This window comes from Saccopteryx leptura, chromosome 11 (genome assembly GCF_036850995.1).
Source record: "Saccopteryx leptura isolate mSacLep1 chromosome 11, mSacLep1_pri_phased_curated, whole genome shotgun sequence".
Classification (NCBI taxonomy): domain Eukaryota; kingdom Metazoa; phylum Chordata; class Mammalia; order Chiroptera; family Emballonuridae; genus Saccopteryx; species Saccopteryx leptura.
The window spans coordinates 40,740,884-40,757,474 of record NC_089513.1 but is presented as its reverse complement, the minus strand read 5'-3'; the positions used below and the strand labels follow the sequence as shown (position 1 = coordinate 40,757,474).

The 16,591-nt window shown below is 35.1% G+C and overlaps 1 protein-coding gene across 3 annotated transcripts in view; it reads left to right on the top strand.

Annotated features, from left to right (window-relative positions):
• The window catches only part of TAF4B (TATA-box binding protein associated factor 4b), a 132,435-nt gene that overhangs the window by 106,257 nt on the left and 9,587 nt on the right, over positions 1–16,591 (top strand). For all 3 annotated transcript variants that reach the window (XM_066353442.1, XM_066353443.1, XM_066353441.1), the window contains one exon: positions 1,861–1,971. In XM_066353442.1, the coding sequence (XP_066209539.1) occupies positions 1,861–1,971 (111 nt within the window). The remainder of the gene's footprint in view (positions 1–1,860; positions 1,972–16,591) is intronic.

The window sequence follows — 16,591 nt, the reverse complement described above, 5'->3', positions numbered from 1 at the left end:
CAAATTCTTGAAAAGCATAAGTTATCAAAAATTGGCCAAGATTGAAGTAGAGAGCCTCAGTAGTTTTGTCATTATTATTATTATTATTATTATTATTATTTAATAGTGAGAGAGAAAGGGACAGACAGGAAGGGAGAAATTAGAAGCATCAATTCTTCATTAAGGCATCTTAGTTTTTCATTAATTGCTTTCTCATATGTGCCCTGACCAGGGGGCTCCAGCAGACCAAGTGATCCCTTGCTCAAGCCAGCGACCTTTGGGCTCAAGCTGGTGACCATGGGGTCATGTCTGTGATCCCACACTCAAGCCAGTGACCCAATGCTCAAGCAGGATGAGCCCGCACTCAAACTGGTGACCTCGGGGTTTCAAACCTGAGTCCTCTGCATCCCAGGCCAATGCTCTATCCACTGTGCTACCACCTGGTCAGGCTGTAATTATTAAATAAATTGAATTTATAGTTAAAATCTTCCAATAAAGAAATCTCCAGGTACAGATTGTTTTACTTAGTAAGTTCTTACCAGTTTAAAAGGAGGATTACTGCCGTATAATTTGTGGAATAAAAAGTGGTTCTTAATTAATTTTCTTTAGTTAAATGTTTTCTGCTTTACTTAAGATAGGTTTATTCTTTATTATTGTCTAAAATCATGTTTACTTTGTATCTCCTTGAAACTGTTTCATCATACACTATTTTCTATTTTTATTTTTATAACCAAACAAATATGTTAAAGGTTTGGTTAGTGTTCCTTTAAAAATATATAGTTCAGTACCTACCTACATACTAAAAATTTATATCCTGTACATTTGGTCATTCTAGGTTAGGTATGATGAAAGTTATACAGTAAAACTGCTAATTCACTTAATTTTTGGCATGAAGATCAATATAGAGTAAATCCATGGGACGGTGTGCTGTAGTGAAAAGGTTGTGATGAGAACACATGGCTCTTAAGTTCTGGTTCTCCCACTTAGTATTTGTGTGACAGTTATGAAGTTTTCTAACTTCTTATAGCCTCACTGCCTCTTAAGTTTTAAAAAAAGGATAAAAAATATATATGTATAATTTTCATATTATAACAGTTCATATGTCTGCCTCTTTCAGTGGGGTTATGTGAATTAAATGAGTTAAGTTTTAGTGAAGTGCTTTTATAAATCATACAGCATAAAACTGTTTCCTATAAAATATAAAAACTTTTATTTTTTTTGAGTAATTTTCTTTTAATCTGAAAAGGTTGTCTAGTTTGGCCAATAACTCTAATTTACTGATCAATTTATTCTTCAGGCATTACCTGTGCTTTAAACTAAGACATTACCGTATTTCCCGATGTATAAGTGCACTTGGGAGGAAATTTGGGGTCTAAAAACTGGGTGCGTCTTATACAGTGGTTGTAGATTATTTTTACTGGCATTTCCCACTTTTTTGCACTTGTTTTTGTGCTCATTGTTGAAGACAGTGATTCATCATCAGACACAGATGAGGACAAGAGAATGGATGGGAGTTTTGACAGTGATGAGGAATTGTATAAATTTTATGATGAATAAAACTTGAGTTTAATAACTTTATGTAATACATTTTTTTTTTCTAATTTTACGGGCCCCTAAATTAAGGTGCATCTTATACATGGGAGTGTCTTATACATGGGGAAATATGGTAGTTCTAGATGCCTTTCTTGTCTTTTTTGTTGTATTCTATACTTCTTCCTTACCTAAATCCTGCCTCTTCAATTTAGAGATTCAGGACTGTTGGAGTAAATGAATCTGGATATGATGTGCCCTTGGCTGTCAGGAGAATTTAATATTTATTTTACACTGTGGCTCTGACCATAACTTTGTGTAAACATTGCCTTTTTTTATTCCATCTCCTAGTTGCAGCAGTTGGAGCTTGCACAGATACAACAAAGAGATGCTAACCTCACAGCCCTTGCTGCCATTGGGCCAAGGAAGAAGAGACCACTGGAATCTGGGCCTGGAAGCGAGGTATAGTATAATGTTTGTTATTTTATTGTTCATGTTTTAAGAAAGCAAGCCAAAAGGAAGCAAAGACATGCAAATAGTTTGCCCTGCCTTGAACACTACTGCTGCCAAATGTTTATGAAAATTCCCCTTTGCCTATTTCATAAAAGCTTAATTTTTGTCAGATTTTTAAGGTTTGTATTGCCTTGAACTTGATTCTTTCTCATTACTTATTTTATCCTTCCCCCTACACCCCGTCTCTAGTCATACTGAGTCTCACAATCTCAATTTTTTATTTATGTGCATTCTTTCTAGTGGTCTTATGTAATCCTCTCTCCCCTCTGTGGATCTAAATCCAGCTTTATTAAGATCAGCTCTCACCTAATCAGGTGGTGGCACAGTGGATAGATCATCAGCCTGGGACACTGAGGATCCAGGTTCGAAACCCTGAGGTTGCTGGCTTGAGTGTGGGATCATAGACATGATCATCCTATAGTTGCTGGCTTGAACCCAAAAGTCCCTGGCTTAAGCAAGGAGTCACTGACTCGGCTGGAGCACCCCACCCCCAAGCACATTTGAGAAGCAATCAATGGACAACTAAAGTGATGCAACAATGAGTTGATGCTTCTCATCTCCCTCCTCCCCTCTCCCTCCCCCTCTCTCTCTCAAAGAAAAAAATTCTGCCATCTTATTTCTTCCATGAACCCGACTACTCTTTCTTTACTGACATACATAGTGTTTGCGTAGCATTAATTGTTCGGTTTCTTGTTTTTTTTTCTTTTGTGAAGTTTTAAAGCTCCTGAGCAAGACTATAATCCTTTTTTTTCCTGTATTGCCCACAAAACGTGTGTGTGTGTGTGTGTGTATTCAGTAATTATTGATTGTGTAACGCCCAGGAGGGACCTTCCTTATATCTTTAGAGCAATTATTTGCTATAATGTTAGGTTTGCCGATGGATGATCAGGCCTGAGGTAGAGGTACAGCTAGAGCCCTGAGATAGGGTCAGCAATGAAGAGCCACACCTTATCTCAGGGGTCCCCAAACTTTTTACACAAGGGGCCAGTTCACTGTCCCTGAGACTGTTGGAGGGCCGGACTATAAAAAAAACTGAACAAATCCCTATGTACACTGCACATATCTTATTTTAAAGTAAAAATACAAAACGGGAACAAATACAATATTTAAAATAAAGAACAAGTAAATTTAAGTCAACAAACTGACCAGTATTTCAATGGGAACTATGGGCCTACTTTTGGCTAATGAGATGGTCAATGTCTGGTTCCATATTTGTCACTGTTAGCTGTAACTAGTGATATGATGCGCTTCCGGAGCCGTGAGGCGTGCATCCCGCGTCACCGGAAGTAGTACTGTACGTGAGCGACAACGCGCCTTGCAGTGCCACCACATACAGTACTCCAGGAGCACGGGATGCATCCACTGACCACCAATGAAAGAGGTGCCCCTTCTAGAAGAGCCGCGGGGCCAGATAAATGGCCTCATGCGTAGTTTGGGGACCCTGCCTTATCTGTTGCTCTATAAGATTAAAGTGAGCATTGACTCTCAACATTGACAGTTCTTAAATGAATGACAGTCATTTCAGTAGAGAAAGGACTTTAAAAGTCTAGTTGTTTTTACTATAAATATAATGAATGCAGTGTGTTCACATGTAAGAAAAATTTATAATATAAAAACATTTGAAAAAATAAGTATTTACTCCTCACAGATTTCTAGTCTTCCATACCCTGCCCAGTTGTAACCACTGTTAGGGTTTTCGTGTAACCTTAAAGAAACTTTTTATGAATGAGGCATGTATCTCATGTGCACTCACAAATCCATGTTTGATTTTGTTTTTATTTAAATGTGCTCAAACTATCCCTATTGTTCTGCTCTTGAGATTTCCCCCCCTTTCCATAATCTCCTTCACACAATTTATTTCTAGTCAGCCCCACATGTCCACAGGGCTTACATCCTCATATTCAACCAACCACAGAAGAAAAATATTTGGAAAAATGTCACATTGTTGCTGATGTGTATTATGTAGTTAGGCCTGTGAAGGTTCAGTTCCTACTACAGAACAGATACAGACTTTTTTTCTTGTGTTTATTCTCTAAACAATACATTGTACAACTGTTTACATAGCATTTACATTGCATTAGATGTCATAAGCAATGTAGAGATTATTAAAGTATGTGTAGAGATTAGTATATGGGAGGATGTGTGTAGGTTTTGTGCAAATACTGTGCCATTCTGTGTAAGGGACATGAGCATCAATCTATGAGGACTGTGTAATCCATCATCATGGATACAAGGGACAGCTGTACTGTATGTAGATAAATATAATTTATCTGATCAGTCCTCTAATGGGCATTTAGGTTGTTTCCATGTTTTTGCTTTTATTGGCTCAGAGAATAGTACCCTTATACCTACATTGTTGTGTGCTTGTCCACATAACCGCAGGCTGAATTCCTAGAAATGGAATTTCTGGGTTAAGGGGTATGCATAACAGGAAGAACTTTGGAAAAATTCAAACATACCCAAAGAAGGAGAGCAAAGTATAATAAATTTCTGTATATCCTCCACCCCATTACAACTGCTATCAATGTATGCCTAATCTTATTATTTTTTTTTTTTTGCCTAATCTTATTTCATTTCTATCCATACCAACTTTATCAGGTCAATTTTTCACTTCTCAGGTTATTTTAAAGTTAATCCTAGGCTCAGTATTATTTTATTTGTAAATATTATCTGTTGCTTTTGATTTTTGATGAATATTTTTAAATTACCTCCTGAATAAGTTGTGTCAGTTTTTATATCCCATTTGTGTCTATTGTCTTACACTCTCATTAGCCCTGAGGATTATCTTTGCCATTTCTGCTTAAAAATGTAGTTTTTAATAGTATATTTGCATTATGAGTAAAATCGAGCATTTTTTAATATGTATATTGGCACTTTCAATTGACCTTTCCCCCACTGAGTTCTAGTTTTTTAATTGATTAAGAAAATGTAGCACTTCATACCCTTCTATTTGTCTTTTTGGGCATTCTTTATCTAAAGATCTTTTATTTTCCACCCTGGCCAGGTAGGTTAGTGGATAAAGCATCGTCCCAGCACGCTAAAATCACAGGTTCAATCTCAGGGCATGTACAAGAAACTGTGATTACACAACTATATTGAGAAAACTGATTAGAATAATGAGTTGAAACTTCTTTCTCTCTCTCAAATCAATGAAAAAATTGAAAAATAAATGAAAGTCTCTATTTTCCTTTCAAAAAAATTTAGTCTTGTTTATTTTAGGGGGGATTTTATTGTATGTATGTCTGTATGTATGTTTTTGTTTAATTTATGTGTGTGTGTGACAGAGGGACAGATAGGGACAGACGGGATGTGAGAGAGATGAGAAGCGTCAGTTCTTTGTTGTGGCTCCTTAGTTGTTCATTGATTGCTTTCTCATATGCCTTGATGGGGGTGGGGGTGGCGGTGGGGCTACAGCAGAGCAAGTGACCCCTTGCTTAAGCCGGTAACCTTGGACTTAAGCCAACAACCTTGGCTTCAAGCCGGTGACTTCGGGGTTTCGAACCTGAGTCCTCTGCATTCCAGTCCAATGCTCTATCCACTGTGCCACCACCTGGTCAGGATGGGCTTTTATTGTATTTAAAAAGCCTTTCTTTTTATTTTTTAAATTGAGATATAATTCACATATACAACATTATATTAATTTCAGGTATACAACAATGATTTGATATACTATGTATATATTATGAAATGATCACTACAATAAGTGTAGTTAACATTCATCACCACATATAGTTAAATTTATTTTCTTTTGATGAGAACTTTTAAGATTTTCTCTTCTACCAACTTTGAAATGCATAATATAGTATTGACTATATTTTTCATGCTGTACATTACATCCCTAGGATTTACTTATTTTATAACTGCAAGTTTGTACCTTTTTTTTTACAGAGACAGAGAGAGAGTCAGAGAGAGGGATAGATAGGGACAGACAAGAACAGAGAGAGATGAGAAGCATCAATCATCAGTTTTTCATTGCGACACCTTAGTTCATTGATTGCTCTCTCATATGTGCCTTGACCACGGGCCTTAAGCAGACCAAGTAACCCCTTGCTCGAGCCAGCGACCTTGGGTCCAAGCTGGTGAGCTTTTGCTCAAACCACATGAGCCCGCGCTCAAGCTGGCGACCTCGGGGTCTTGAACCTGAGTCTTCCACATCCCAGTCCGACGCTCTATACACTGCGCCACCGCCTGGTCAGGCTGTACCTTTCTTAATGAGAATTATGTAAATATTTTCTTCATTTTACCTTTTAAATAGAAATATTTTATTTGTTTACAATTTCTTTTAAATGAGCATTGACATAGAGATTTAGCTTTTATTCATTCTCCCTCAATCTACCCCAGTCTAACAGATTGTCCCAACACTATTTACTCAGTAGTTCTTCACTGATTTGAAATACCACTGGCATCACACACAGTTTTGTATTGAATACAAATTCCCATATATATTTGAATCTGTTTCTATATATTCTGAGCCAGTGCTATCTAATAGAACTTTCTTTGATGAAAATGTTCCTTGTCTGCACTCTCCTGAATACAATTGAACTGTGGCTCTGTGATTGAGGAAATAAAGTTTTAATTTAAAAAAAACTAATGTGAATTTTACTAGTCACATGTGGCTAGTAGCTACTATATAAGTGCAGCAGGGCTACTTTATTGATATATATCTATTTATAGCTATTTGTGTGTTAGTACCAATTTTTTTTTTACTACCTTAACATTTTTTAAAAGTACATTCTCATTTTCATGCAACGTATCTCCATAACTTTTTCATCTTGCTAAACAACTCCCCGTTTTCCCCTTCCCCAGTCCCTGGTAACCACAATTCTACTTTGATTCTATGAATTTAACTAGAGGCCTCATGTAAATGGAATCATACAGTATTTGATTTTTGTAATTGGTTCATTTCACTTTGCACAGGGTCCTCAAGAGTCCAAATCTTAATATGATGTATTTAAAAATGTGGTTAAGACTAGGCTAGTAGAGAGTTTTTTATGTTTCTTCTCTGGCACAGGACAACCCGCTGTACTTTATTTTTAGTCTATTTGTATATAAATGTGTGTAAATGTTTTATTAAAACTGAGGCATACTATGTCATCATTAAGCATATTCCTGTAAATATGGCCTACTTAGCGTACTATTTTCTTTTGGGGCAAGAATAGTTATTTGTAATATTTTTAATTCACAAAGTTATTTATAATATTACAACTCCTTTGAGAAAGAGCTATAGTGATGTCTTTAAGTTCCTGTTCTACTTTTCTATTATGGTAGCATTATTCAACAAATCCTGTTAAATAGTCATTTGTAGGGAAGGTTGTAGCATGTTGAATAAGTAACTGTTCTTTGCACCCAGATCTGGGTTTGGTTCTTCTCTCTCTTAAGTTTTGTAACCTTTGACAAGTTTCTTTAAATGCTATACCTCAATTATCTCTATCTGGAAAATGGGTATAATACCTGCCTTAAAATGTTTTAAGGACTGGATTTTGTGAAGTGTTTCATTAGTTTCTGGCCTAATTACTATTATTATCATCATAGTAATAGTTCCATTATTTTAGCTTTTAGTACTATTCTATAGGTAGTATTAACGATTCATATTGAATTTCAAATGTTATACATTAATCTGGGCCAGAGCTTCGCTTCTCTGTCTCATTTGAATTCATCGCAAATTTTAGAAACATCAAACATTTTCTAGTTTATTATTATATTGTATGGTTTTTTGTTGATTGTATATTTGAATCTAAGAAAGTCCATGGTGTAGGGGATGTGGGGGTAGAGGAGAGAAGTGTACGATTTTAAAAACAGTGATAAAAATGAGTTTATATCATTTACCTGCATCAAAATGAAAAATTATTTTCAAATTTCAAGCCGTGTCTTCTAACTAGGCTGTAAATATACTGAATTGTCTGTTTGCTTGATGCTTCTTCTGTTTTAAGAATTTAGGCATTTGTATTTTCCTTTGTATTTTTTGGGCTTTAAACTTAGATAATTGTCAGACTTTCACTATATTATTCAACAAGTAATGCCACCCTGAATTTAAAACATCCATTTTTTTTAACAAGTTGGTGACATTATAGTACAGCCCTTATTTTGAAATTAGCAGGAGACTACTGTCTTTTTTGTTAATATTTTATTCATGGTGTTGTAACTTTAAATGCAATTTTCTTTTAAAATATGGGAAACTGGAGATAATCCTGTTTTATGCTTTTTCGGTGTTTATTAATAATACTGCTTTAATAAAAAGAATATTGCTGATTTATTTGCCCATTCAATAACTTAAATTGCACTAGTCAGGATTGTTAAAAGCCTTTATTCCCACGTTTTATTCCCTCTGAAATAACACAAAAAGGATGTGTGAAACCATTTATATTTTTAATATTCTTTTTAGACCTTGGAAATCAAGGCTTTACTTTTTTTGTTGTTGTTGTTCTTTCTTTATAAATGGGATATTGAAATCTTACCTTTTTAATTTAAATATTCTGAAATAAGCATATTATTCCAGAGGGAAGAGAGGTAGAGCTTAGTTCTTTAAAGAGTAACTCTTTAATTCAAATGTTGAGGTTTTTTTCTACTGAAGGAGAGCTTTCAGTTTGGACGTTTGAATAGCATGATGGTGATTTTAAAAATTTTAAAATTTAGAAAATTAAGCTTAACCTTTAGCATTCATAGATTACCATTCTTGTATGTGATGAATCAACATTAAGGTTGGAGAAATTAGTTTAGATTTATCCTTTAGTGTTGTATTTTTTTTTTTCTGTTATTTAAAACAAAGCAAAACTACCTCTTAAAAAAATTTTCTATTTGTACAATTTATCTATTATACTGGCCTCTTACAGAATTCCATTTGATATTCTCAGAAATCTTGGTAAAGGCAAAGAGCATCAGCTATTATCTTCTTGTGATATCCTGGCAAAAAGCAACAAGTACCAATTATTTTATATACCAAATATTTTTACAGCCTATTGACTTTAGCAGAGAAAAATAGTTAAAATTTACTACTTGGAAGTACTTGAATTTTTCCTTAGTTTACGGCTGTGGTTTGAAGTTTATACATTTATATATTTTTATATATGTATTTAGTTAGTTTTAAAATTAATTTTGCTATAGAAATACTTAGAATAAATTAGAGCCTACTTTAAAATTTAAAGTATTTACAAGTATGTATTGTATATGTATATTGCTTAGGTGATATGTTTGGGGTCCTTTGGAATATTAAGACACTAATAACTTCCTGTATTAATTTTAGATTTTTGGATTAGAAAGCATCTTTTTCCCTGTTAGCAATACTTTCCAATAGTTTCTACAACTTATTAAGAATTCAACATTTATAACAATAATTTTTTACTTTTGTTGAGTAGGTCTAAACAATTATATCATTCTACATAAAAGTGATATTTTAGAGCTAAGAAAGTACAAATTTTGAATGTGAGCATACTGTTTTACTTTTAGTGCTTTTTGTTTTGTTTTGTTTTTGTTTTTTTAGGTTTTTAAATTCATTTTGAGAGAGAGAAGGGGGGGAGGAACACAACTCTCATTTGTGCCTTGACCAGGAAGGCCCAAGGTTTTGAATATCACCACAGGTCAACTGTGCTTTTTTTTTTTTTTTTAATCACATATAAACAAGTCCTCCTGAGAACATTTAATCAATTGGCTTAAAAATACTGGTACTTCTATAAAAATTAAAGTGGTTACCATACCACATCAGCTACATGGTACTTAAAGTATTTGTGTTCTAGTTTGTTGTACTGCTTAAAATAGTGTTTATTTGCTAACCGAAATGAATAAATTGCCATGTGGGTAATTATATGTACTTTCTATATCGAACTGGTTAGAGTGCTCCCTTGTATAATTCTAACTCTTGTGGGTAAAAGGAAAAAAGGGCTTTGATGAAACTTTGCTAAGTGATAAATGAGAAAATTTGATTGAAAAAATTAATTCTGGCCTGACCAGGTGGTGGTGCAGTGGATAGAGCATTGAACTGGGACACCAAGGACCCGGGTTCGAAATCTGAGGTCACAGGCCTGAGCACAGGGCCGCTGGCTTGAGTGTGGGATCATAGACATGACCCCATGGTCGCTGGCTTGAGCCCCAAAGTTGCTGGCTTGAGCAAAGGTTCACTCGTTCTGCTGTTAGCACCGCCCCCATCAAGGCACATAAGAGGAAGCAGTCAATGAACAACTAAGGTGCCTCAACGAAGAATTGATGCTTCTCATCTCTCTCCCTTCCTGTCTGTCTGTGTCCCTATCTGTCTCTCTCTCTGTCACACATACAAAAAAATAATCAATTCTGATTTCAGACAAATGTATTTTTTCCACAGTAGAATTTGAATTCAGAGATAGGTGTCAGATACTGATAACAGTTTTGTTTTCTCTTCCCACAGTTAAGTGTCCATTCTTAAAATGCATTTCTTCTTTATTAAACTTTCTAACTTGTGTTGACTTGAAAAATAAGGCATGGGGGAAGTCATTCATGTAAATATTTATTTTTAAACCAAGCATTCTTTACATATTATTAACCAGGCAAATATTTAGATATAATCAATAACATGTTTCTACTGCAGAACCCTAAATCTAGATTTCTAGCCATTTACATTTGATGGTCTCACTATCAGATTAGTAATAGAAGTTATCACATTGCTATACATTTTTTAGCAGACTTAATGAATGTAGGGGAAAGAAGATGAGAAGGACCGTGTTTGAATACCATGTTAAGTTCCACTGTCAAGGATAGTTTATGCTGTAGCTTACAGAAGAGTGATTGCCTGGGAAAGAGATGAACTTTTGAAAAATTCTTTGCCACAAATACTATTCCTCAGCAATTTGCTGTAGATACTGTTAGACCTTTTTGTATAATCCTTAAGGTCTTTTTAATGTCTCTTTAGTAACTACCTATTGTAGCATCTTATATTTACCTTTAGCTTTGAATTGATGTTTACGTCATTAGAGTAGTGTGTTTTATTTGGGGGGGGTATGTAGGCAGAGGGAAGGAAGTTTTGAGAAAGTTACGGGCAAACAAAATCAGGATAAAGAAATGATGATGTTAGAAAGGAAACAAGAGTTTTAAGAATTCTCCCGTATTTTTTTGTTATTATTTGGTATGTCTGAGAGCCTTAAAAACAAAACAAAAACAACATGGTTCTATTCTTTTAGACACCTGGTCCTCTGAAGGACAGAGCACGTCATTAGGGCTTTGTACATTTTAGATGTAAGATACCTCAAGGTTCCAAAAATTCACTTCATAAATTTTTTTACACCAGGTATACAACTTTAAAAATTGTGTAGGAAAAAAGGTTCTTTTGAGGAAATAAACTGAACTTATTTGAAGAAAATCAAGCTATTGATCAATCAGTGCTAAGACAGTGCAAAATTAATAAAATGCATTGTGTTTTGAAAAAAATTTCTTGAGCTTTGTTATAGAACAAGTATGTGATAGGGCTTATGATAGCGAAGAAGAAATTTTATTAATTGGCAGAGTTATGTTGAGTTCCCACTATTTTGAAAATATTAATTTGATTCTTATGAAAAAGAAAAAAATTATCTATAGTCACTTTCATACACAGCCAGAAATTACCTAGACATTCCATTAATTTGAACATATTTGAGAAAAAAATTAATCTGTTGAAGTTAATGGCACAAACATTCTCTCCCTATTCATCAAGATTTAATATTATACCCTCAGTGTCTTAGTATATCATAGGAGGCTCCCAATAAAAGCATTACTTAATGGAGTCCCAGAACTACCTCTGGATATTTGAAGAAACCTTTGTAGAAGGTAGCCATTTTCCTCTACCATACGAATCCTTACAGCACTAGTTTCTCTCCTCCTCCCATTATTTCTGTGTTTCAAAAGTGTGCCCCTTCTGAGTGGTGAAATTCAGCTATGAATGCCAAGTAATGATGCATTGAAGTTTTTAAAAAGATTTTATTTATTGCCTTTTAGAAGAGGAGAAAGAGAAGGAGTCTGGGGAAGGTGGGATGTCCTGCCAAGGCAATGATAGTTTTGGAGACTGTTCTTTTCAAGAAAGGATGAAACTCATAGTTTTTGTGTATGTCTATATCAAATAAGAGAAAAGTCTGGAAACAGAATGGGATGGAGTCCACCATTGCTTTGTCTTCTTCAGAGAAGATGGTATTGGGGATTTTGGGGCTTAATTATTTCCCCCATTATTGCCTTTCCAAGAGTTTTTTCAGTGAGGAGCAGGATGGGGCTTTCAAAGTATGAGACCTGTGGTGGCCTTCTCAAACAGGTTGGCCCACACATTTCTTTTTACCTGTTAGAAAATACTATTTTATTATTTTTATTTCTTGAATTTTCTATTCCCACCTATCTTTATATAAGGATAGTTATATAGAATTATTAAAACCAGAGGACTTTGAAATAGATTAAATTTCAGAGATAGCTTTGTGTGTGTGTGGCAGAGACAGATAGAGACAAAGAGAGGGACAGATAGAGACAGACAGGCAGGAAGGGAGAGAGATGAGAAGCATCAATTCTTCATTGCGGCACCTTAGTTGTTCATTGATTGCTTTCTCATACGTGCCTTGACCAGGGGGCTACCAGATCGAGTGAGCCCTTGCTCAAACCAGATGAGCCTGCGCTCAAGCTGGCGACCTCAGGCTTTCGAACCTGGGTCCTCCTTATCCCAGTCTGACGCTCTATCCACTGCGCCACCACCTAGTCAGGCTCAGGGATAGCTTTCTGACAATGTTTAACCCTTTGAGTAGTACAAATGTTCATGTAGGTCATGCCTCCTGACCAGAGGATGATCGATTTATTTTAAAAATGTGTAAGGCAACATTAAAAAAAGGCAAATGTATGTTCTTCTTGTTTCCATAAATTGGTTATCAAACAAACATGATTTTATGTTAATAAAACTTTAACTGGAACTAGTTTTATTTTTTGAAAAAAAAAAAACACCTCACTTTCAGGGGTCAGCGAGCATGAAAAAAACCTCACTACTCAGAAGGGTTAAACTAGCATGAATTTTCCCAAGTATCTAATATCTAAGACCCTTTCCAGTGCCAGCTTTTTAAGTTTCACTGAAATGGAAATGACTCCCTATAGCAGGTATTGTCAGAAGGTAGATTGCTCATTCAACAAATTACTGGTTTTGCAGGGGAAAGGAGCAGGGCTCCATTACCTGCATTATCTGACCTGCTTTTATAGTATAAAAGAATACTTCTACTTAAAGCAAGAGAAGAAATCATATAGCTTTTTATTTGGGAGAGAAGAGTGTTGGTTAACGCTGGTCAGAATGTCTAAATGGTATAGAAGAGTGTTAAAGACAGCTCTTAAATCTCTTGGGTATCCTTTCCAAAACTTTCCATGCATATATTAGGTTAAATCCTATGAATTTAGCATTTTGTAGGTAAAAAACTCTTCTTGACACTTTAATATAGTTCAGTCTAATGCAGTCATACACACACACACACTTAAAAGTGCATGTATAATACTTTATCAAGCACTTATATCTTATTTAGTCCTCATAACTCCTAATTTCAAACTATTTTTTTTTTCCCACAATGAAAAAGTTAAGATACAGGGAGGATTAGTTTTCCAGAGTTCCACAGTTAGTAGGTGAAGGAGCCCAAATACAGAGCCAAATAATTTGATGTTAACCACTACAATGGGATCATCCTAAAAGTACTATTCTACAACTTGTGGACAACATGTCTTGGCCACTTTTCTATACTGGTACATAACTTTTTGTCATATTTCACTGATACACTAATTAACATTTAGAATATTTTCATTTGCCTTTTTTTTTTTTAATAAATTGGATGTTCTGTATCTTCATGTACTAATTTATTTTGCAGATTGATTTCTAAAAGTGGAACTTCTGGGTGAAAGGGTTAGATTTTAAGAGGTATTTTCATAATGCTTTCCAAAGAGTCTGTGCCATTTTCCACTGTGATAATGTGTATTTCCCCATTCCCTTATTAGCAACAGATTGATCAATTGTTTTAAAATGTTTCAGTTACTACAACTTTTCATTAATTGTATCTCTGCCATTCTCGTGTGCCCTCTTCAGAGGTTGAGGTTCTATTTCCTGTGTGGAAGCATGTTGTAGAAGAGTCTATCAACCTCTAAAATACCCTATGAGAGAAATACTTGAATTTTTAAAACTTGAAGTGTTAAAATTATTGATGTACAGTTGTTTTTTTTCATAACTTAGAAATGTGTGTATTTTGAAATAGAAAACCAAGGTGAATTTTTACGGATATTTGAATGATTGTCTGTAGATGTCATTTTGTTGACCATATTTACTCATTTTAATCATTTAAGGATATGAGTAGATTATAAATGAAATATTAAGCCTGAAATGATTTGGGGAAACTCAATGGCTTAAAATCTGTTAGGAGACAAACAGAATTTGTCAAAGATATTTATCTCTTTCTGGTTGCTGCAGTGGGTGATTTCTTCATTCCTAGAAGTACGTAATTTACCTACAGGCTATTGACATGAAAGGGCACAGCTTTAATCTTCCTGTCCTTGAGGGGCCCAGGCAGTACCATTCTTTACCTCTGTTCTCTTTTGCCAGGCTAAGGGGATCCATAATTACAGCTGACTTATTAGAAATTTAAATAGATTTATGGTCATCTAACACTTTCTGTAATTATCTTATAGATTCATTCAGACTTAGAGCATGTTGTTACTTCAGATAAAGGAACGACTGCTTATATTTTGTGGTATATTTTTTATATTTTATTTTGTTTGTACTTGCATAAATAAATCTGCCTTTTTCATTAATGATTTAAACAAATCTCAATTTTAGTTGGGTCTTTTAAGTTTTTCAGAGACTTAAAGGTTGACTCTTTGTCAGCTATCTTCAGGGACTTCCTGTGAAATATATTGAATTGTAGAGTATGGGTTTATCTTTCCTTCTCTTCAAATTCCCCTTAAATTTTTGTAAAGTGATGAAAACAACATAAATACAAAGTTAAAGAAGAGACAGTTCCATTTTTAATTTTTTGAGATAACACCATACTGCTTTCCACATTGGCTGCACCAGTCTGTATTCCCACCAACAGTGCATGAGGGTTCCCTTTTCTCCACACCCTGCCCAACACTTACTTGTTGATTTGTTGATAAGAGCCATTTTGACAGGTGTGAGGTGATAGATACCTCACTGTGGTTTTAATTTGCATTTCTCTGATGATTAGTAACTTTAAGCATCTTCTCATATGTCTGTTGGCCTTAGAAAAGTGTCAACTCAGGTCCTTTGCCTATTTTTTAATAGGGAAATTTCTTAGAAGGCTGCTGGAATAATCTAGGCAGGAGGAGATAACGGAAGTGAAATGTAGAAAGAAGTAGGTGATTTGGAAGTTGTTAAGGAGGTAGAACTGATAAGAGATGAATGGAATGTAGAGGAAGAAAGGGTTAAGATGACACCTGGTTTTCTAGCTTGGGCTTTAGAGGATGAATGTTATTACCATTTCTTTAAATTAGAAAGAAAAGAAAGGGGAGGAGTATGATTTGAAACATGTTGAATTTATGATGCATTCAATTGGAGACTTCACTAGGAAGGTGAACAATGAGGTCTAGAATTTAAGAAAGCATTCTTTTGGATAAAGATGGAGGTTGGTCATTAACAAGACAACCAGTATTAGTTTTATCACTCTCTTAATCAAACAACTAGTGAGAACTCAAAACCCATGATTACATGTCACATCTATTTTGACATATTACTTTTATTAAAGACTGTTGAAACACAGACTTAGAAGTGACATAATTCTAGGGCAGAAGTTAACGTGCAGGGTTGCCAGTATTCTGAAATAACTCAAAAAAATAAAATGGAGATTATAAAGGCAAATCTGTTGCTTCAAAAGTTCTACTTGTTGACCAGCAGAGGGCAGTCAGACTCGAAGCTCAGTATTTTCTGCTCTGTGCTGTCTGTCCTTAAGTCTAGAAGCTCAAGCCTTTAACTACAGATATTCAGTGTCCTTGTTACACAGCCCGGCAGCCAGGCTTTTTTATTTATCCTTACCTCCAAGATTTAGAAGATGTTTGATTTTTCTTCTGAAGTCATAGCTTCATTTCACCCCCTATCCTCATTTTAGTTCTCGTTTTCTCCTTAAAGTCTAAGACTGGAGAGTTACGAGCTGCCATGGTAAGTAACGTGGGGTTAGAGTCAAATCAGATAGAGTCTGAGAAGTGTAATGAAGTTTTGCTGCTCTCTGTTAAAAATTATGTTTTTTGTTTCAAGTTAACTGTTAAGATTCAGGGACACATTTCTGTTTTCTTAGTCTTATGATTCAGGGAATAGAATGGAAGAAGTGGACGCTGGCATCTAGAAACAGTATTGATAAGCTTGGTTGATTCCGTAAAGCAGCAGGTGCCTCCACTGTTTGATTGAAGGAGCTTATGAAAAACTTCCTGTCCCAGGATATGTCCTTCATTTGCCTGCCACATGTCTGAAATGCCCATTAGTCTACTTGTTAGCTCTAGGCATTCAAAGCTCCACTACATTCAACAATTTCACTGGGATGGACAGAGGAAGTGTGGCAGGGCAAATTAGTTTTTTAAGTTAGCTAGGACTTAAGAGAATAGAACATAGGCAGGGAAGTTTAATTAG